The following is a 21682-nucleotide window of genomic DNA, read 5'->3' on the forward strand; positions in this document are numbered from 1 at the left end:
TTACTGTGCATGCTTCAGTCACCCCTTGCATGGGAACAGGTAAAAGTGATGGAGTGTTATGTCAAACTACACACAAAAAAACCCACAATGTCAATAAATGTCACAGTACAAAAAGGGGTGTGACGAGGGGGTGCAGGACCACCACCTGTCTTTATTTGCTCTGCCCTTTTCTTGGTTGCTGTTATAAACAAACAAACAGATTATTCCAGGGTCTCTTGTCATAGACTAAAAGCAATATAAGTGATAAATATTACCATTCTGTAGAATATTCTTATATTTCACTTTTACTTTTTCCCATGTTCTAGTGGGTCCTGTTGTGGCTCTAATGTGAAAGAGGATATGATGTAATATAATATAATGTGGTATAATATAATATCACATGATATAATGTAATATCATGGATCACTTACGAGTTTAATTTGTCAGCAACTTTCTGCCAGCCCTCTCTCCTTGCTTTTGCAGCCTTTGCAGTGTTCCCCTGCGTTTTAATTAAACTCTGAAACTCCTGATATCCCTCAATCAAGAGTTCTTGCTCTGCTGCCGTGAAATACTGAGCGCGCTCCTTCGACATCTTCGCCGACCAATCACAGGGTTGCCGATCAATGTTTCTACTATCGATGCGTAGCCCCTTTTAAGCCACCCAGTGATCTCAGATTACTTCATCCAGCTATACTAATCGTCAACAACAGGTGCGTTCGGAGAACCGGATTAGCGAGCTCAAAGTTAGCGCGATGATTTGATCTTGGATGTAGTAAGCGAGGTACGAAGAACAGGCCCCAGGAGCTCCAGGGGAAGTAAACATTTACCAGCACATGATCTGTCACATGACTTTGTGGTGAGGGGGACTTCCTGCGTAAACTGATAGCCTTCAGAATAAAAGTTTTTTTGCCCTCCAGTTTGACCCTACTTTGGAGGGATGTTAATAAATTCAAAACATCCACGTTAACTGTGTCCTAAAGCAGGGGTAGTCCTGTAGTGAATATTAAAAGTATGAAGAAACATAAACAACCTGATAAGCTGATCACATCTCTCATAAACAGGTGTTCAACGGGTGCTTTCCTTTTTTATCTGAATATTATGATTCCTGCTCCAAACACAAGATCCTGTTTGGAAAATGGTCAAATATTCCTGCTGGTGTTCCAGGTCAGCTGCATCCATCTTCACGCACCCATCCACATCCAGGTCATCCAGGAGGAGGCGTCCTGGTCACATGCTGAACCACCTTGGTTTGCACCCTTTAATGTGGAGGCGGAGTCCACACACTCTTTGGAACAAGTTCACTTCTGCTGGTGCCCACAGCTGTTGGTCAGAGGTGAGGTCAGGTTGGTAAATCAACATCTGCATCACAGATGCTGCTCCGCTCTCCCCTCACTCCTGCAGAAGACACTGAACAACTTTAACTTTGTGAAAAACGGCCTCAGACATTTATTTCTGATCTCGTCTCTCACACCCGACTGCTGAGCGTCCCGGTGTGAGCTGGGGGAAAGTAATTTCCTTCTTTATGATCCACTTGTTTGATTTGCCCAAAACCTTACACCTGATGCAATACTCCTGATTGATCCAATCTCAGGATCGGCACCAGGAGCACACTGGGTTGTAGCCCTGTGACTGTGGACATGATGGACATCAGATGATGAAGATGGAGCTGCCAGGGAGGAGGAAAACAGGAAGACCACAGAGGAGGTTCACTGATGTAGCGAAAGAGGATGCACAGAGGGTTGATTCTAGGGGAATAGTGACACTGAGGCTGATGATTTGCTGTGGTCACTCTTAAAGGGAGCAACTGAAAAAACATGAAGAAGGAGAATAAAAATAGAAAGAAAAGAAAGGTGAAAAAAAATGTATCTCCTTGCTAACATATAAAGTGATACACTAAAAATAATAAGCACCAGTATTGTTGACTGTCCAGTGACCTGCAAGAGGCAGTAGCTCGACTTCCACACCAACGCCGCTCCTGGAAGCAACCCTCGTTTTATATAGAGCCTCAGTTAATAGAGGATTCAGGGGGAAATGTAAAAAAAAAAAAAGAAGAAGAAGGAAGGAAGAAAGAAAGAAAGAAAAAGAAAAAATAAACATACAACAATAAAACTCCCGCTTTTATTGTGAAGGCTCGAGCGGAAGTCGTGTATCTGGCCGGTTGTGAGGCTTCGCTCCTCTTCCGTGATCAGAGCCCGGACTCTGGAGGCAGAACCGAGAGGAAAACTGCGAAATAAAGCGGCGGCCAGGTGTGAAGGATGGCCGAGGAGCATTACCTGGAGCTGAGCGAGAACCCCGTGCAGTTCGAACATGCCTCGAGCGTCAACAACGTCTTCTTCGACGAGGCCAACAAGCAGGTGAGCTAACGGCTAACAGCTAGCAAAACTTCTGCCAGCGAATTTAAATAAATAAGTTTAAAAACTGGAACATTTACGGTAAAATGTGACCGTGGAGTTTATTTAAAACAAATATGTAATAATTAATTATTTTATTTAGAATGTTAACTAGCTTAAATTAAACTTGGAAATAATCACTCACTGTCAGCTGTTGTTAAACTGGGATTAATGTGAACCAGGATCAGCTGACATGAAACTCCTAGAAAACATTGAATAAATCCTTAAATGCTTTACTTTGTTTGGTTCGTTTTTACAGGTGTGGCCTCTTCTTCGGAATATTTGAGGGACAGAAGAAATTTTCATCTCTTATGTCTCTCAGACTTAAACTGCTCTGGTGTTAGAGTGTTTACGTGTGGAGTTATGGATGTATTTGGATATTAAACACACCTGTGTGCACCTGTCCTACGTCTTTGCTCTGTTTTCTGTCTCCAGGTGTTCGCGGTGCGTTCAGGTGGAGCCACCGGCGTGGTGGTTAAAGGTCCTGATGACAAGAGCAGCGTCGCCTTCAGGTTCGTGTGCTCAGCCGGGATTTAACGATGAAGCACATCAGTATTTTTAATCTTTGTACCTGTACCTGTCGCCACATGAGGGTAGACCTTTACAGCTCTGGTTCTTGGTTATTCTTGGTGGTTGAAGCCGGGCCTGGAGATGTTTATGAAGGCGTTTCACACCCGGGGCAGCTGGGTATGCTTTGGAAGGTGTTCTTCAACTCAAACCCACACTTCCCTGTGACACCCCCGCCCCCCTTTTATGTGTGCAAGTTCCATTTAAAGTGGGTTTAAGTTATCTCCCCGATGCCTGACGACACTCTGAAAGTTGAAACTCTGCTCGAGGATCTGGGCTTCATGCTGCTGCTGGGTCTTTAAAGCCTTCAGTAAGAGGTCAGAGTGACTCTGAGGGTTAACGTGGAGAGGCTGAAACTGGAGTGTTGCGTTCACTGGCAGGTTTTAGGTCAGTAAAATGGGAATGCTTATATAAACTGTGTGTGTTTGACTCGTCAGGATGGACGATAAAGGAGAAGTGAAATGCATCAAGTTCTCCATCGGTAACAAGATCCTGGCTGTGCAGAGAACCTCCAAGTCTGTGGTGAGTTCAGGGACACTCAGACATGGTCTTATTTCTTTAGGCACAGAGGAGTGGCGGGGCTGGATAAACTCCTGTCTTATTTCGCCTTATTGTGGTCTCGTTTCTAAAATCCTGCACACTTATTTTATAAAAGTTTTGCGTCTGCCTCTAGTGGGGAATTTATGATACAAAGCTTTTTATTTGTATATGGTGTATTTAAAGTGTTTTGTTGAAATTTCAGTTTTTATTGTAAATTTTTGTTATTTTTTTCCTTCCGGACACGCACGTCACGCATGCTTGGTTACGGATCGTTTATAATCTGACGTTTCTGTTTTGAATGTTTCTGATCCAGACGAACGTTGTTTTTGTGTTCGCAGGATTTCATCAACTTCATCCCCGACTACCCGCACACAGAGTTCAGTCAGGAGTGTAAGGTACGCTGCAGTTCCTGCTGCTCGCAGGCCATCTGCTGACGGATAAACTGGGCTCATGATGTTTGTGTCGCTCCGCAGACGAAGAACGCCAACATATTAGGTTTCTGTTGGACCAACTGGAACGAGATCGTCTTCATAACCGACCAGGGAATCGAGTTTTACCAGGTAACCCGAACAGCTCGCCCACAGAGAGCCATCGCTGTGCTCTCTGAGTGTTTGGGTCTGCGTGGTCATGTGACACAAAACTTCATATAATGTCCTCTGATTGGAGAGTTCAAAGGGCCAATTCAGTGTGTTAATGAGCTGTTGAAACGTCACATCTCCACATTTGTGCGTTCTTCGAGGAGAAACAGGAAGTGACATCAGTTTGATACCCGGGACTTTGGTTCTTGTCATTTAAGACGGTGAAAAGTTGCTTTGTGTCTGTGCCTCTGGCTCACCTGAGCTTTACCTGTTTTGCTGTGATGTCATCCTCCCGGCTGACCTCCTCCTGTGTGCTCAGGTGTTTCCAGACAAGCGCAGCCTGAAGCTGCTGAAGAGTCAGAGCATCAACGTGAACTGGTACCAGTACTGCCCTGAGACCGCCGTCATCCTGCTGTCCACCACCGTGCAGGGGAACATCCTGCAACCCTTCGCCTTCAGGGTGAGGCCGATTCTCGCGTCGCTATAGCAACACAAAGGTCGTCATTTTGATTTCAGTGTGCATGTGTTCATTGGTCGGTTTAGAGGCCGAGTTTCTGTGCAGCAGCACATCCACGGTGGCTTCATTGTGCATCCTGAATGGATCATTTATAGAGTGGGCGTGGCTTCACACCTGCAGTCGAGATCAGCTGATGTGAATAAACTTTGTCTTGATTTTGCTGTTCCAGAACGGGACCATGTGCAAGATGTCCAAGTTTGAGATCGAGCTGCCCGTCGTCCCCAAACCTGCCAAACTCAGCCTGTCAGAGAGAGACATCGCCATGGCAACCATGTAATTCACAGGCTGCGTTTTTTTTTTTGTTTGTTTGTTTTTGCCCCATTTTTAAAAAAAAAAAAAACAATGACTAAACTGTGTGTGTGTGTGTGTGTTTGCAGGTATGGTCAGCTGTACGTGATGTACCTGAAGCATCACTCGAGGACGGCCAACAGTCCCAGTGCAGAGGTGGTGCTGTACCACCTGTCCAGGTAAACGCACCGCAGCGTCTGCTGATTGGTGGACTTGAGCTTTAAAATGCGGTGATGATTTAAATTCAGGCTCCCGTGTTCCCTCTGTGTGGTTCAGGGAGGGTTCCTGTAAGAAGAGTCACGTGCTGAAGCTGAACACGACGGGCAAGTTTGCTCTGAACATCGTCGACAACCTGGTGGTGGTTCATCACCAGAGCTCGCAGGTTAGAGCCCCGTCCTTCCTCTGAGGCGTCGTGCACAGTGCAGCTGATGATCTCAGGTGTTTTTATTAAATCGGGTTCATACTCTGTGATTCAGACGTCGCTGATCTTCGACATCAAGCTGAAGGAGCCCGACTGTGCCTTGAACATCCACCAGCCCGTCCTGCCTGCCAGGTCCATCCATCCCTACAGGATCCCGCTGTCAGGTACGCATGAAACCTATCGGTGAATGCAAGATGTGATCGAACTGCAGACGTTCATCTTTAAATAGATGAAATTAATTAGTTGAACAGGAAATATGTGATTAACAGCAGAGGAGTTATAGGCATCCAGCTGTGAGAAGAACACACTACAGAATCTAACCTACGTCTGCATCTTTGAGTAGCTGTGAAACAGAACTGAAGCTGAGATGACCTCCAGGTAAAGCATCGAAGCTTGGATTAGAATCTGAAGCATGGAGCGTGAATGTGGTTGGCACTGGCTCCAGACCAGTTTATCGATGACGCACAGCAGTGACCCGAGCTCTGCTGTGAAGCTGTGCTTCTTCTTCATCCTCCTCTCGTCTTCCCTGCAGGGCCGGCGGTCGTTCCTTCGCAGCCTCCGGTGCCGTGTCAACTCTGTATCCTTTCCTCACAGTAAATGTTTGATTCGCTCCGTCAGTCTGAGGTGTTTCTTTTCCTGAGCGTCACTCCAGACTCCTCCTCCTGGAGCGTCTTCCAGCCAGACATCATCATCAGCGCCAGCGAAGGTGAGCAGACGCACATGCACAATGGAGAAAATGCACTTAATGCTACATTCAGGGTGAATCCAGTGAGGGGTTTAGTTCACAGTCCAGGCGTCTCCTGCAGTAGAGCAGGCCTGAAAACAGGTTTTATGATGTAAGAGCCTGTTTTACATCATAAAAACCTATAAAATCTGCATCTTTAGACATCCTGTTTTATCTGACCACAAGCCCAACATCAGAGAGATTTCATTTCCTTGCACATACAGGGCTCTAGACTAACTTTTTGCCATGGGCGCACTGGTGCGCCTAACTTTAAAAAGTTAGGCACACTCAAATTTTTCAACCGCATCGCTTAACACCGCAGTTTTACATGTGCACTTTCTTTGGGGGGAAGTCCATACAGACAATATTCATTTCTAAATTATTAACTAACAAACTTTTGCTTAAATTGCTTTGTCAATATTGTAGAAAATGTTAAACTTAATCATCATCTTGGCTCCTCTGACGACCTGTTTGCTGCTGCCTGCTGCTGAAAGGCAGTGGGGAGAGGGGACACTTGGGCAGTGCATTTATTGCAGCATATAATGTGTTTTCTGGATACACTGCTGTTTTTTCAGCATTCAAAGATTGATGGCACCGTGTCAGAGCTGGCTATGAATTTCAGACGGATCAGTCCTTAACTTAACACAAAAGTTATCAATAGTTCTTTTCATCTTTTCTTATTACCCACAGCTACATCCACTTCTGTGGGGCCTAGGCTGCTCACTAGGGCTGGGTATCATCACTGATTTCTATAATCCATTCGATTCCGGTTCTCAAAGTCCTGATTCGATTCAATTTAGCCTCAGACAGTCAGAAATATTATAATTCTGATCATTTATCAGCACTGATACATGTGAGACTTCATCAGAATTGTGAACATCACAGCAGATGCCTTTGTGTCAAAGTAACTGAGAATAAAACACAGAAAAACATGAAGGAGATTTTCCTGGTCTGGCGTTTTATAGCAGATAACCTTAAAAATATTCTGCAATATTCTGCAATTTTGCATAATTTTAAGAAGTTTAAATTTCTTCAGTATTGAACAGCAGAAATTAGGCTTTCTTGTCCGAGGTCATTTAAGTGAAAAAGAAAAAGAAAAGAAAAAGACAGCGGCTGACAGCGCTGTAAACAACGGTAGACTGGTGGGTAATAAGCGAATGAATGATGCAGAAAACAGAGATTTGAGACGGGAAACTGTTCTTGATGTAAAGAGAGGGAGAGAGAGAGAGGGAGAGAGCTGTGCATGAAGTGTGATTTTTATCATGGTGGAAGCAAAACAGTAAAACTCAGAGCGAATTGATGACGACATTGATCAAATGTGAAGCGCAGTTTGCTGCTTCTTTTGCTGCTGGCTCGATGAATTTTGGTTGGAGAGACAAAACCTGCAGCTCAGAATCAGCGCAAAAAGACGTAAACACAGCGCGGACCGGACGCATCACAATCGCTGAGCTCTGACAGCGTGTCCGTGTTCGGGCCGCCGGGTGAGAAAGCCGAGAAAGACAAAGCTGATTCTGATGCGTCGGGTCCGCTCTGTGTTTACGTCTTTGTGTGGAATCCGTTAATGAATCGATATCGCTTCATTCAAGCTACTCACCTCTCTCTTCCACCTGCACTTTCAACTGGACCACGGCCAATCAGAGAGGTCCCGCCCCTCACTATCTCTGATTGGTTTAGTCCACGATAGGGGCATAATGTGTGTCTGTTGTTGACCACACGGAGAGTTGGTCGCACCGGTGCGACCAAATATTTTTTTTTTTAGTCGCACCACTGAAAAATTTGGTGGCACTCTAGAGCCCTGACATATGACAAAGTCAAACAATATTTCTGTGAAGTTAAACTGACTACAAATGATTGTTCCACCATCCAAAGCATCATTTCTGTTGTTTCAGGTTACCTGTGGTACCTGCAGGTGAAGCTGCCGCCCACAGTCAACCTACTGCAGGACAAAGGCAAACTGATGGACTTCCTGTTACGGCGCAGAGAGTGCAAGATGGTCATCCTGTCGGTCTGCTCGCAGAGTGCGTATCTAACTGCCACTCGTTTTTAGACTCTGATCAGAAATCAAACCTGATGATGAGACAGCACTGTGGTTATGAAGAAAACCAGAGCGACCCGCCCGAGGATCCTGCTGCTCCTCTGGGTCGACGCTTCTGCTTTGATGCTCCGTAAAACCTTAAAATTTCTTAAACATAAAATGAGCTGTGAGCCAGGACTGACGGGATGTAAAAACCAGTGAAACCAGTAACACCAGGCAGAATCGGAGGCGACAGCTCGACCTGTACTTCGCATATTCATGTTTTTATTTCCTCTGCACGGCAAGCTGTGCCACGAGCCAAAGTCCAACTCTTCTGTCTGTGTTGCAGTTCTGGAGGTCGGCGAGAAGGGAAGTCTTCCTGTTGTGGCGACCGTGTTCGACAAACTCAACCAGGTGTACAAAGATTACCTGGAGGCGGAGCAGAGCTACACTCAGGTGAGGCACCCACGGAGCTTCCTGCTCCCTAAAGTCACCCGATCTGATTTGTAACGGGGGTTTTTCACGTTTGCAGGCGATGGAGTCCGGACCGAGCCGAGGAAGCGCCGCCCAGAAGCGTCCGGTCAGAACTCAGGCCGTCATCGACCAGTCAGACATGTACACGCACGTCCTGTCCTCGTTCACGGAGAGGAAGGTAGGCCGCACGTGCTCTGTGAGTTTCCACCCAAACGTTTTCAAACCAGGTGATGTGATGAACTTCCTGCTCTGTGCGTCCCGCAGGGCGTCTCCCACAAGTTCATCATCGCCGTGCTGATGGAGTACATCCGCTCTCTGAACCAGTTCCAGATCACCGTCCAGGTAACACAGCAGAGCCCCGCGAGCAGGCTGGGATTGTGTCTCGTCCTGGTCTGTGGTAACACCTGTAATGGTTTTTTCCAGCATTACCTGTACGAGCTGGTGATCAAGACGCTGGTGCAACACAACCTGTTCTACATGCTGCACCAGTTCCTGCAGTACCACGTCCTCAGCGACTCCAAACCTCTGGTGAGTTCAAACCAGGAGCTCATCCTGAAACGCCGAGTCTGCAGGTCTCTCATTGCCCCTCATCTCTCGAGAGCTCGTCTTCCTCGACGTGCTTGTTACATCCCTCGTTTCAGTGTCTCATTTGTTGAATTGTGTCCTCTCAGGCGTGTTTGCTGCTGTCTCTGGAGAGCACGTACCCACCCGCACACCAGCTGTCCCTGGACATGCTGAAGGTACCAAACAAACACACTTAAAAACCTTCACGTGATGATTTTATTGGTTCATCGCTGTAAACTTCCTGTTTGCGTTTGCAGCGTCTGTCCACTGCCAACGACGAGATCATCGAGGTTCTGCTGTCGAAGCAGCAGGTTCTGGGCGCACTCAGATTCATCCGCAGCGTCGGTGCGTTGATCCTGAGATGTTTCCTCCTTCACACACACGAACGTGTTTAACGCAAACTCACCCTGACATGTTTCTCCCGGTGCAGGCGGCCACGACAACGCGTCTGCGCGGAAGTTCCTGGACGCGGCGCGGCAGACCGGAGACCAGATGCTGTTCTACACAGTGTTTAGGTCGTTCCAGCAGAGAAACCAGCGACTCAGGGGAAGCCCCGCCTTCAACCCAGGTGAGCACTGCGAGGAGCACGTGGCTCACTTCAAGCAGCTGTTTGGGGAGCAGGCGCTGATGAAGCCCTCCACCGTGTGAGCCCAGTCTCCTTGGCGAGGAGACGACCCGACGGGACGCAAATCACCACATACGTTCACGTGCATACGAGTGTCCTGCTGCAGGAAACCCCACCATGAGACTCCACCTGTGTGTGAAGCCACAGAGCATCCTAGCATACCGCCCCCGGGATTAAGAAAAGGTGGTGTTACGGTGGCCCAGTCCCTGCTGCTCCACCTTAAATGTTAACAGGATGTGTTAATTAATGATTGTTTTTGCTAAAATCACTGAAGTGTGTCGTCTGAATCCTTCTTCCTCTGCGGCTCTAACACCTTCATGTGGTCGGGTTTACCTGCACATGTGATCCTGACCTGTAAATGATTCCAGGTTAGTTTGTTTGCATGTGAATGTACTCAGTGGAAAGCAGCTCAGGTGAAACGTCGCTCTGATATCACCTGTTGTGGGAGGGGCCAGAGCCTGCACTGTTGTGTGTTTGTGGGGTGCAGATGAATGTGAGGTGTATATTCTGTAAGATAAAGATGTAGGGATGGGTACCGGTATCGGGTGCCATTATGGCACCGGTTCTGACATAAACGGTAGTAACCAGACCGAAAAGCAACACACATTTCGGTGCTTTTTTTTTTTTCTTTTTCTTTTTCATGACATGTCATACACTTTGGATTCTAGCCAATCATTTTACCTTTCCGAGGATAGTAGGCGGGGCCAGGCACGTACGTTCTTTTAGAGCAGAGCTACAGATTAAAAATGTCCAAGGCGAAGCGGTCAAAGTCTGGCTGTACTTCACAGCAAAAGATGCAAACTCAGCAGCCTGCAGCAAGTGCTTTAAGCCCCACGCCCCCGGTACCGGGAGCAAAAAGGAGATCACGTTTAATCGGTTATAACACGGGGTGAGAAATATAAGTCCAGACGTGTGGTATCCACAGAAACCTCTGAATCTCAGCTAAAATGTCATATAAACCATTTCTACAACCAGCAAACTCAACGAAAACAAGCCATGATTAAACGAGCAGTTATTTAAAAGCGCACAAGTCGGCTATACAAACAAGGTGAACCAGAAATTCTCCAGACTTCATGTAACCGGCTAAAGATAGCTCTGGAAGATAACCAGCCTATCACCAATTCCAAACACCAAGTTTCACCACACTCTGACCAAAATTCTCTGAATGACCCGCAAAAGAAGACCACAAAAACACACAGTGGCGCAAATGCGCAAAGACAGAAATTGGCTCACTGTCCCGATTTCCTCCGTTATTTTCGCCGGTAGCCGGTAGCCACGTGATTATCAGCAGTTACCACGCCTACCTAGCCGCATCAGAGCGGTTTTCTGTCAACAACTTCCAGTTTAGACCCACCTATAGACACGTGACTGGACAGACATCACATGCAGTAAATTTAGGCCCACGTGGGTTTTGGCCTTGGAACCTCTGATTGGTTGAAGTAACGTGAACGTGGCATCGTTACTGTGATTCTATTGGCTCAAACAATTAAAAAGAGGTGTCAATCATGCAAATTGACCAAAAGAAACCAAAGTTACAGCCCCTCAGAGTTTAAAGGGCCAGAGGCCAATTAAACGCTCCATGGCAGAAAAGGCCCATTACCATGTAAATGTGTGGTTAATTCTTCAAAAATGCATTTTAAAAAAAAGCATTTTTAGGCATGTTAATAAAATTAATTAATTTCTGCTCTTAAATACCTAAAAACTCAACTGGCATGGTGTCCAATTGTGTGCCAGAATTGGACATTTTTGTACAACGTCTGGATATTCATGTATTGACAGCGCTGTAATTTTTCACTGTTTCACTTTAAAAACATAAATCTTTGCACAGATGATGTTTATATGTTGTTACGGTTCTTATCATTTTGCAGAAAAAGAGAGCGCTAAAAATAAAAACATAACAGGTTTTTGGACAAAATTTGTGTTCTCCATTCTTTACGCACCGGCACCGTTTCAAAAGTACCGATTTGGCACCGGTATCGGATAAAACCTAAATGATACCCATCCCTATAAAGATGAGTTATTGTGGCAAATAAAGCTGAGAGTGTATGAACATGTTTTAATGTCATGAAATCCAACATGTCTGTACACGCGTGTCAGGTGTTGTCGTGTGCAGCTAATAAAGGTTTAACTGAAAATCAGTTCTGTGTTCGCACCATTAATGAGTACATACAGCACATACACGCCTCATTCAGACATTTTTCCTCCAAGGATTTAATGTTCAGCAGCTTTGGGTTCATGATTTTAGCCTGGAATCGAACCACCAACCTTCCAACCAGCCGACCTGCTTCACTGCCTGAGCGACAGCTGAAGTCTGTCAGCACGAGGATGACACAGCATCCAGATTTTCATTTTCAGTCCTTGTACCTGAACATTTTTAACCTGAACAGGACTGAAAATCTGGCGACAGGTCAGAGTTCGGCTGCGTTTGGAGATCTCGTTAAAATTTGATGGAATTATGAACAAAGAAAGCACCATCAGACTTTGCTGTACCGTGCAGTAACATCTGGAAAGTGTCTGATTGTTAGTTGCTTCAGTTTTTTCTTTTGCAGTGCAGTACATCATCAGCCCCCCAGAGCCCGAACCTCAGCATGACTGAAGCAGTGTGGGATCATTGACAGACGGCTAAAACCCAAAGAAAAGCTTTGAACATCCTTTAAGAAGGCTGGAGCTGCTCCTGAAACAAAGCTGCCTCGGAGAGTTCAGACTGCTGACTTTTTGAGAAGTCTATTTACTCTGTTTTTGTCTCATATGCTGTACCTTCATGTATGTTTGCAGATGTTTCAGTAAATTGCTCCTTCCATTTTCCTGGCAAAGAAATGTGGTGTGGGCCAAGACCTTTGCCCAAAGTGTGACTGCATGTGCAAGGAAACGTTTCTTTAAACTTTACACTCTGTGGTTTCATCAGATTTGGTCGATGATTCTGTACATGCCAGATTGAGATGTTAAAGTTATTGATCTCTAATCATTCATTCAGATTGATACTTCAGTGTAATCACCCAGATAAATCCCTAGATTCATCACCAAGATGGCTGCCGAGTGGCAAAACATGCTTCTACAGGGACTCTGTGCTTTGCCCTGAGCAGGACCAAAGTTCAAGATGGAGAAAAGAGTACCAACTTTACCGTCCTCTGCTGTACTTTTACTCAACACTGAAATATATTTGTCTATCAGACGACAAATAAAACTTTAGAAATCTGATAGAAACCCTCCTATCCCGGAAAAATACTACACTACAGTGTTAAAGAACACTACAATGTAATGTAGTGTAATGTAAATATGAACTGTATCTGATTAAGATCAGATATTTTCTCCAATAATTAGACTGGAATTTGTTTTTTGTTTTTTACATAACATTTGCCTTGTAAAACTGAATTTAAACACCACTTGTGACAAAAAAAAAAGAAAGACCAAGTCGTGGACGGTCTTTGATTCACACACCTTTCCTTGATATAATCTTTATTGCTTTCTCTTATTGGGTTGAATACAGAACAGGTTTACATCTCTTGACTTTGTGAAACACTGTCATGTTTGAGAGGACAGACGATGAAACCACCACAGAGGAAAAGAAATCAACGTTTTTCAGACGATTGTGTCTTAATGCTTTCTGATTGAGGTCCAGCATTTGTGTGAGTGTGTTTAGAAATCTCCTCTCCGACGTTCCCTCTGACCTCTGACAGGGACGCAACATTACACAGGAGGGTGAAACCGAACCAGAGGAGGACTTCAACCAAATATCTGTGTGTGTGTGTGTGTGTGGAAGGGGGGGGGTCTGTCTTTTAATCCAACCACACATTTGTTCACAGTCAAGTGCTAAATGTAGTGATTGACAGTTCTGAATCATTATTAACAAAGAAAAAAAAGAAAAAAAGGAGAAACAACGTAATCAGGACAAGTTGCAACTCAGGAAATAAGAACATGAAGCATTTTGAATATGGATTCGTGAAAGACCCTGAGAGCGAGGTTATATATAATTTCATATTTATAATATATATATATATATATATATATATATTTATATGTGTGTGTAGCACAAGAAGTGATGAGAAAGGAGAAATCATCCATAATTGAACAAATTAGATTAACATGCAAAAAAACCCCAAAAACCTAACCTAAAAGTCACCCTTTAACTGAACACAATGGATTTTCACAGTTTTATACGCATTTATATGTCATAGAGAAAAATAAGAAACAACAAAAACTAACAACACAATAAAACCAATAGACCCAAACAATCTGTTCTCAACTCATATACAGGAGATCTACATAAAGCTTTTTGGATTCAGAGGGATTCTTATTGCTAGTCCGATTCGCACCCCGGCCCGCTGCACCTACGGTGAGCCGGTTAGTCCACGACACAAACCATCAGTTCCTCAAAACAGTTCTGCAGCATAAATGTGATATTCTTAATACATGGCTTCTTCTCAAGTCATTGTAGAAACTAAACACACACGCACACACACACAGACACACTCGCCTGGGCTCCAAATAAATACATTTAAAAACAGTCCACGTGCATTCGAATGGAAGTCCAGTATTCATATGGCCGTGCACACACACACACACACACACACACACACACACGAACGCGTAATCCAGAGGGAGAGGGAGTACAGAGGGAGCTAACAAAACAGGAAACAGTTCAGAGAGAAAGGGAGCATTTCCACCCGGCCACGAAATTTATTAACTGTGATTAGCGTCATGGCTAACTTTACTCGCTTTGACTAGCGTGGGAAAGTTGCAAAAAAAAAAAAACTCACCAATTTAGCTTAGGAACAAATTCATTTGTAAAACATTTACTGAAGTAAATCTATGGAAATGCTGATACATTCTATTAAACTCTGAGGAAACGCTTCAATTATGGAAAATTTAAAGCTGATTTAAGCTGCTGACAAACTATTTAGACAACGCTATCTTTATTTAAAAAAAAAAAAAAAAAAAAAAAAAAAGACAGCCAGGGTGTTAGCATTTTAGCTAACTTTTAGCTAGTTTATTCCATAATCTACTCCATAGTTTGTTTGGGGTTTTTTTACATTTATTAAACATGATTTAAATGCGTTAATCAATCAATGCTGACTAAGCTAACAATAAATAAGCTAGTAAGCTAGCTAGCATGATGGATTATTGTTAGCCACTAGCCTGCAAGCTTTAATAATTTTTTTCAATTTTGAGCAACAAGATAACTGCTAAGGCACTAAAACAAGAATAAAGCCAAACATTTTCAAAAGCTTTTGATTATCTTCGTATTTTCCAATTCAAAATGATCCAAAGGCAAATGTATAATTTTTAGTTATAGTTTTCACAGCTTTAGACGAGATGTTAGCTGCTGAAAATAACGGAGAAATGAGTGCTGTATTGGGACTCGCTCAGCTTTGAAAGAAACTAATATTTAATTTTTATTCATTAACAGCTCAAAAGGGAAATTTTACATTTTTATCATACTTTAGCTTTCTAAATTTCATTAAACGTTTGTGAGGCCCAAATGATTTGCTGTATTGACAAAAAATATAAACATTATAAAATGGAGGAAACTGACTCCCTTTCTCTCTTGATTGTGTTACGACAGTCCATGCTAATATTACTAATAGTATTAATAGTAGTAGTAGTTTTGGAAGTTGTTAGTGCCACTTAACGGCAGCAACAAGTCAGCTCAGTTGTGGTTGTTCAATATATCTCGAGTAAATGGCTGACTGCCGCTGGCCTACAGTTCCGTTATGAGCCGCTGAGGTTTGATTTGCTTATGAGGTTGCTTGATATTTAAAAAAATGAATATGTACAAGATTATTAAGTATTATCAATCTTTACACGAAAAAGAAAACATATACACACTATCAGGATCAATAGCCCTCCTGTTATGGGTTCGTTTGGATAGGTTGGTCCAGGGGTGACATTAGCCCTTTTATTTGTGTTTGTTTGTGCAGCAGGGTAATACAGTTCAGGAACACAAAATAGTGTTGTGATTTCACCCCCACTCCAACTGACCCATCCGCCCATCCCTCTCACCCCTTCATTTAGCTCCTCTTTCAACATACAGCTAAAGGGATCATTTTGAAAATTAACTGATTGTCTATAATGCCAAATTCCTAACCACAAATCCACATTAGGGCTGGGCGATAAAACAGCAACAGTGGTTATCACAGTATAAACTCAATAAAAATTTAACAAAAGCTCAATAATGGTTTTGCGAATGCTGGAAGGACAAAGATATCCTCAGAAAGGTAACTCTGCTTCAGTAGTTTGGAGATGACATTTGGCAATTTATAATCTGGAGAATGAACAGATCAGCTATCATCGGGCATTATTTTCTCTTTAAATAGCAGAAAGTAATTATAGTCCCAAACTAGTGTTGTTAGTAGACGTAGACCCTCAATTCCATACGACTTATCCAGCAGCAAACGTCAACCTTTTCAAGCACCGGGCCTTTAAACTTCAAATAAATAATGCGCTGATTTATATTATAGTAACTATGTATGGAAGCTTGTTTCCTTCGGGTAAAAATAATGATAATAATAATAATAATAATAATAATAGTACAAAAGTAATTGCCAGGTAAAGGTATTCAGTTTAGATATTTTGAATAGTACTATTGAGTATCTTGATTTTTAAGGTTACTGCTCAGTAAAAGCAGAGATATCAAGACATGAAATTCTGAGTTGGTAAGTTTAATTTTCAAGTTAGTTTTCAGGATCTTGAAATTTCAAGATACATAAACTTGAAATGTCGACCTACGGAAGACAAATACATTTTTTCCCCCAATTGCAGGAACAAGCTTTCACGATTAGAACTATCAACTGCTATTTATTTGTTTTTTAAATTGTGCTCAGATTCTTAGCCTCATCGCCCAGCCCTAACCAACACTGACTACATAGTTTCCAAAACACAATCAAAGTACATGTCAAATAGAAACTGAACGTTTTTAGTTGTTCTCTTTGTATCAGCACAGATGAACACAAAAGAGGTACAAGTCCTCATGTACTTTCAAAAAAAAAGATGGGGCTAAAATGGGACAAACAGTGCTAAACAAGTCCAGGGCCAACTCAAGAAACACTGATAATACTGTAAGAGGACTAGCTAGGCCGACTCTTAGCTAGAAATCCTGCTAACTAGCTTAGTCATGTTTGGTCTTATCTAATCCGGTCAGTTAATATTAGATAAGATATCTTTTTACCCAGTAGGTAGGTGATGTCCCGGGATCTAATTAGCAAAACCCAACCTTGTAATCGGAGCTAGCTAGAGCTAACTAACCAAACAACAATGTTAACAGAGTAAACACAAGTCTGGTCATGCTGGTTAATTCTAGCTAGCCTGTAGCGTTTTTAGCCTGTGGGCGATATGTTGGAACCCAGTAAGAAAACTTAAGCTTATATTAGAGATAAGAAGGGCCAACTAACCATACCAAGTTACTGAACCAAGCTAATCCTTTGCTAGCTATGTTATAGTTATTGCCATCTAATACTACCTTTTTGCTATTTTTGCTATTTTAGGGTTTTTATTATCTTGCCTGCTCTGGTCAGTTTTTCCAAACTAACCCTAACATTTTCTAATGTCTAATTGCTCCCAAAGAAAAGCTGATGCCAATGTAGGTAAAATACAGCTAGCTAGCATCATACCGGTTTTTAACTATGGTATTAACAAATTCCTTGCCATTTCTATGTTCTACTAAATTAGCCTTTTTATGGTTCTATTTGGGGTAGTGTGCATGCCGTGTTTGAAGCTACACTAATGAGTTAGCCCTGGCTTGCTTTGATTTGGCCCACAGTAGAAACCTGGCCTGCAGAGCATTAGCCCAGCTTAGGAAGACATAGGATTTAAAGGGTTGCCTACAGAGCTGCTCGTCTGTTGCTTTAATGGTTGCAGTTAAAAAGCAGAAGTTGAGGTAAACTGAACCTAAGTCAGGTATTAGCGGCGTTACACATTAGCACGCTGGAGGCCCTGTAATAAACCCTATAAGAACACTAGGGGGTGACGATGACAGACAGGTGGGAGTCACGCACACTCACACGCACACACAAAAACAAAACCTTTTGATTTGTTCAGTTACATATATATAAAAAAATCCACGAAAATGAATTCCCATCCCTACACCTATGTCACTGGTAATCGCACACATGCAGAAAAACAGAAAATACTCGAGCATCACGTGCCACAAGTTTAACTCTCTGTACACACATGGAATCAACTGAGAATGATTATGAGTGAGAAATTATGAACACACACACAGGCCGACTCACAGGGTGGCTTCAGGGATCAATAGTGTGATGGGTTTAAAAAACAAAACAAAAAAAACAGGAAGAAGAAACACGGAGAACACAAACACTATTTTCTGCCCTTTCAAAAGTTCCTCTTCACACAGAAATGCGACTTTGAGAAGTTCGTCAAATGTTTTCTTGTGTTTTGCCAAACCGGCCGAGAGTCGGAACAATGGCGAGGCGTTTTCCAGTTACAAAAACAAAACAGAAAAAAGCTACCTCGGTCACATGGTGGCAGGCGGCCACCAGTCGACGGTGGTGGCCGCCGGTCATTGCTGGTGAAACTGGGCCGCTTCGGCAGCCGTGCAGCTGTCGCCTCGCTCTTCAGTTTTACCCAAAAACATATCAAAAATATCAACTGGTCAAACCGGACAAGCGGCTGGTGAATTTTTAATTTAGGAAATCCGAAACGTTGTGAAAGCGTATTGTTCGGACTCGTGCGTCGCGACGTCCAGCTCTTAATTTAAATACCGAAGAAGAATGGCGGATGCCATGTCTCAGTCTCTGTCTGTCTCTTGGCGTCTCCAAAGTTGATCATTTCTCTAAGAAAAATCTAGAATAATAATAAATCGTAACTTTATTCTTTTTATTGCTGAAATATAGATTCCCCCGCACAAAAAAAATGTTATGTAAATCATTGTCATCATAAAAAGCTATAAAAATTAGATCCATTCTCCGTAATAATGCAGATAAAGATATAGCAAAAACATCTTTTAGGACTAGTAGTAAGGCACTTCAAGAAAACGAGGATTTCGTCTCTCTATCAAAAAGGGTTTCTGGGCTGGTTTTTGCATCGTCATCAATGGTGCAGCATCTCTCCGACCATATGGCACTGTGGTGTTGTGGTTAGGGGTTCGCCCTCACTCCACGCCCACCAGAGGAGGCTCTCCGTTGGGCAGGATGTGTTCCAGAGGGGGCTTGGCGTGGATCTCCAGCAGCCCCTGGATAAAGCCCTGGGTGGGGGTGGCTGCTGCCGCTTCCTCTGGCGGGCAGCTGGTGGAGGAGTGAGAGGGGTCTTTGGAGGCGTTTGGGTCAGATGTCGATTCGGCGCTAGTAGTTGTCTTTGTGTCAGTAGCTTGGCGGCTGGGAGTCGAGTCGACGGCGGTCGCAGGATCCAAGTCCCCGCCGGACTCTGTTGGTTTCGAAGGGCTCTGTTCCTCCCCCTCGTCTTTCACGTCGTCCTCCTCCAGCTCCTTCATCCCAGCTGCGGCACTCCCGCACTCGCTCTCGTTCTCTGAGGGTGGGCAGGTGGAGGTTGGGGTCGGGGTGCAAGAGTCTCCGTCCTCGCTGCCAGCGTCGTCGTTGGCACCGGAGGAGCTGTCAGCCCCTCGGGGTTTCAGATGGATCCTTTGGTGGCGGACTAGGCTGTGCTTCAGAGTGAAGGTCCTCTCACAGGTCTGACACTGATAGGGACGCTCACCTGGAGGCAGGACGAGCGAGGAGTCAGACAGAGCGAGGAAAACAATACAGGTAACAACAACAACAAAAACAATCAGGTAAAGTTAAAACATTTTAATACACGATGTCATTAAATGTATGACCACAAAATTCACAGCCACAGGTGACCTCAGGTGTGTCATACCTGTGTGTGACCTCAGGTGTGTGACCTCAGTTGTGTCATACCTGTGTGTGACCTCATGTGCCGGGTCAGGTCCTGCAGAGACCAGAACCTCTTCGAGCACACGTTGCAGATCTTCTTCCTCTTGTCCACGCGTCCTCCAGATGACTCTCCGCCCTCCAGGCTCTTTGGTTCTGATGCCTCTTCGTCACTCCTCTCCTCCTTTTCCTTCTCCTCTTCCTCTGACTCGCCACTGTCCCCTCCTTCACTGTCGCCTCCCTTTGCTCCTCCTTCTTCTGTCTCCATCTCTGCCTCCTTCTCCTCGTCGCCAGCTTTGCTCTCCGGCGCCACCTCTTCCTCCTCCTCCTTTGCCTGAGTGGCTTCCTCCGCTGTTGGTGGGGGTGGAGTCGGTGTATCCTCTGAGAGGTGCGCCCTCTCATGGCGAGCGAGTGTAGTGGCGTAGCGGAAACTCTTCTTACACACTCGGCAGACATGTTTGTAGTCCGGCTGCTGTTTCACCGCGAGGCTGTAGGATGAGGAAGGCGAGGAGGAAGTGGGCGTGTCTTTCTCCTTCTCTTCTGGGCTCTCAGGCGCTGCTTGGGGAGTGGAGGTAGAGGGTCCAGATAAAGATGAAGATGAAGAAGAGGAGGAGGAGCAGGAGGGCTGAGAGGACTGCTCCTCCTGGGCGGAGCCTGAAGATGACGTGTTGAGTTTGAAGTCGATGAGCTTCTTGCCAAAGTTCAGGTCCAGACTCTTGTTGCTGTGGCAGTCGTCATCGTCGGTGCTCTCCACCTGGAGGAGGGTTTTACCATTTATGACATCATCACATGACATGTTTGAGTCGTCTTTGTTTCTATTGACTTTATTTGAAAAGAACAGGCTGCTGAAGGTGCTGCAGCTCCCTCTGGTGGATGGTTGAAGGTTTGCATGACCACAAAAACAGAATTAAATATTTACAGAAAAATGAGCGTCAATCTTACATCCTGTGATCCAAATGTGTGTGTAATCTGTAGTTTACGTATATTTTACTCCATGATTTTCCTTTATAGAGAAATACTGATTGTATCTTAGTGCTGGGGCTTTTTAAAGACCTGTTCCCACAGTTATGTTACCTTGCTGCTGTTTGGAGGTTGTTTGCCCTGTGTTGCTCGGGTCTCTGGCGCCCCCTGCTGGTCCGGCTGCTGCTGCTGTGTGGTTTCTGTATCTTGCTGCTCGGCAGGTCCAGGAGTCGGGCTGAAACCTGCAGCACAAAAACAGCTTCAGGCGATGATTTAAAGGGTGCCTAACATCTTCAAGGCAGGGACACCTGCAACGAGTCGACTCCAGAAACAGGTCAGTTCTGCAGTTAGACTCTGGCACTAAAGTGAAGCCCTGAATGACTTCAGCTCCACTTCCAGCCACATGAAACCAAATCTTTCCTTTACGACTCGTTATTAAAATGTTACCTTGGCTTGGTTTGTGGGTGGGGCTTTCCTGTGTGTCTTCACAGTGGGTGGTGCTATCAGCGGTGGGGGCGGGGCCTGAGTCTGCAGATGAGGGGGTATTGCTGAGGTTTTGTGCTTCTGGTGCCATCTGCTCCGTCTCTGATTGGCTCTCTGTGGGAGACAGTCAACATGAGCATCAATGCACTGAACTCATTTTATGTTGGTTGCCGCAGGAGACACACGTCTGTGGATGTAACGGTGATAAAAACTGGTTGTTCTCTGACCGGCGCTATCATGCGAGCCTTCGTCGCCGCCTTTCTTCACGAGGGCGCCGTTGCGTCGCAGCGTCCTGTGGGTCACACCGTGTTTCCTCAGCAGGTGGCGCTCACAGTTGGATTTGGTGGAGAAGAAGGCGTCGCAGCGCGGACACGGGAACGGCTTCTGACCTGGGTGGAGATAAACGATAACCAGGTTTCCACCTGTTCATGGAGCCAGGCGCTGCGGCACGCGGCGTTCAACACCATTTTTGTGTGTGTGTGTCATGATCATTACCAGTGTGTGTCAGCATGTGTCTCTGCAGCGAGCTCGCCCACGGGAAAACTCGGGGGCAGAAGGGGCAGGTCAGCTTCTGGACAGAGTTGGAGTAAGCGTTCTTCTTTCCTTTGGGCTGATTCACCGCCGCCGGCTTTGCTTCCTCCTTAGCTCCGCCCTCCTTCTCCTCCCCTCCTGTTGCTTTGTCGCCAACTGCTCACAGAAAGAGTTTGAATTAAATA

The 21682-nt window shown here is 44.7% G+C and overlaps 2 protein-coding genes and 1 long non-coding RNA gene across 8 annotated transcripts in view; 1 reads left to right on the plus strand and 2 right to left on the minus strand.

Moving 5' to 3' along the window:
- Positions 1–1307: 1307 nt before the first annotated feature.
- LOC112847921 (uncharacterized) lies at positions 1308–2848 on the minus strand. The gene is made up of 3 exons (XR_003221758.1): positions 2760–2848; positions 1890–1983; positions 1308–1783 (listed from the first exon to the last, which is right to left on the minus strand). It is a non-coding gene; the product is annotated as an uncharacterized LOC112847921 (long non-coding RNA).
- rmc1 (regulator of MON1-CCZ1) lies at positions 2104–11212 on the plus strand. The gene is made up of 20 exons (XM_003452393.5): positions 2104–2333; positions 2805–2881; positions 3374–3458; positions 3815–3871; positions 3950–4036; positions 4374–4514; positions 4741–4844; positions 4949–5038; positions 5136–5241; positions 5336–5444; positions 5813–5857; positions 5933–5986; positions 7894–8022; positions 8368–8474; positions 8551–8670; positions 8757–8834; positions 8916–9020; positions 9164–9232; positions 9314–9401; positions 9487–11212. The coding sequence occupies exons 1-20, from the start codon at positions 2235–2237 to the stop codon at positions 9702–9704; spliced, it is 1968 nt and encodes a 655-aa protein (XP_003452441.1). The 5' UTR covers positions 2104–2234; the 3' UTR covers positions 9705–11212.
- Positions 11213–13105: 1893 nt separating this feature from the next.
- The window catches only part of rreb1a (ras responsive element binding protein 1a), a 56381-nt gene continuing 47804 nt past the window's right edge, over positions 13106–21682 (minus strand). For all 6 annotated transcript variants that reach the window (XM_019353556.2, XM_005468120.4, XM_005468122.4 and 3 more), the window contains 6 exons: positions 21462–21653; positions 21194–21355; positions 20931–21080; positions 20598–20725; positions 19551–20277; positions 13106–19347 (listed from right to left, as the gene is read on the minus strand). In XM_019353556.2, the coding sequence (XP_019209101.1) occupies positions 18788–19347; positions 19551–20277; positions 20598–20725; positions 20931–21080; positions 21194–21355; positions 21462–21653 (1919 nt within the window). In that variant the 3' untranslated portion in view covers positions 13106–18787. The remainder of the gene's footprint in view (positions 19348–19550; positions 20278–20597; positions 20726–20930; positions 21081–21193; positions 21356–21461; positions 21654–21682) is intronic.

The sequence above is a fragment of the Oreochromis niloticus genome, linkage group LG9 (genome assembly GCF_001858045.2).
Source record: "Oreochromis niloticus isolate F11D_XX linkage group LG9, O_niloticus_UMD_NMBU, whole genome shotgun sequence".
In the NCBI taxonomy this organism is placed as follows: Eukaryota; Metazoa; Chordata; class Actinopteri; order Cichliformes; family Cichlidae; genus Oreochromis; species Oreochromis niloticus.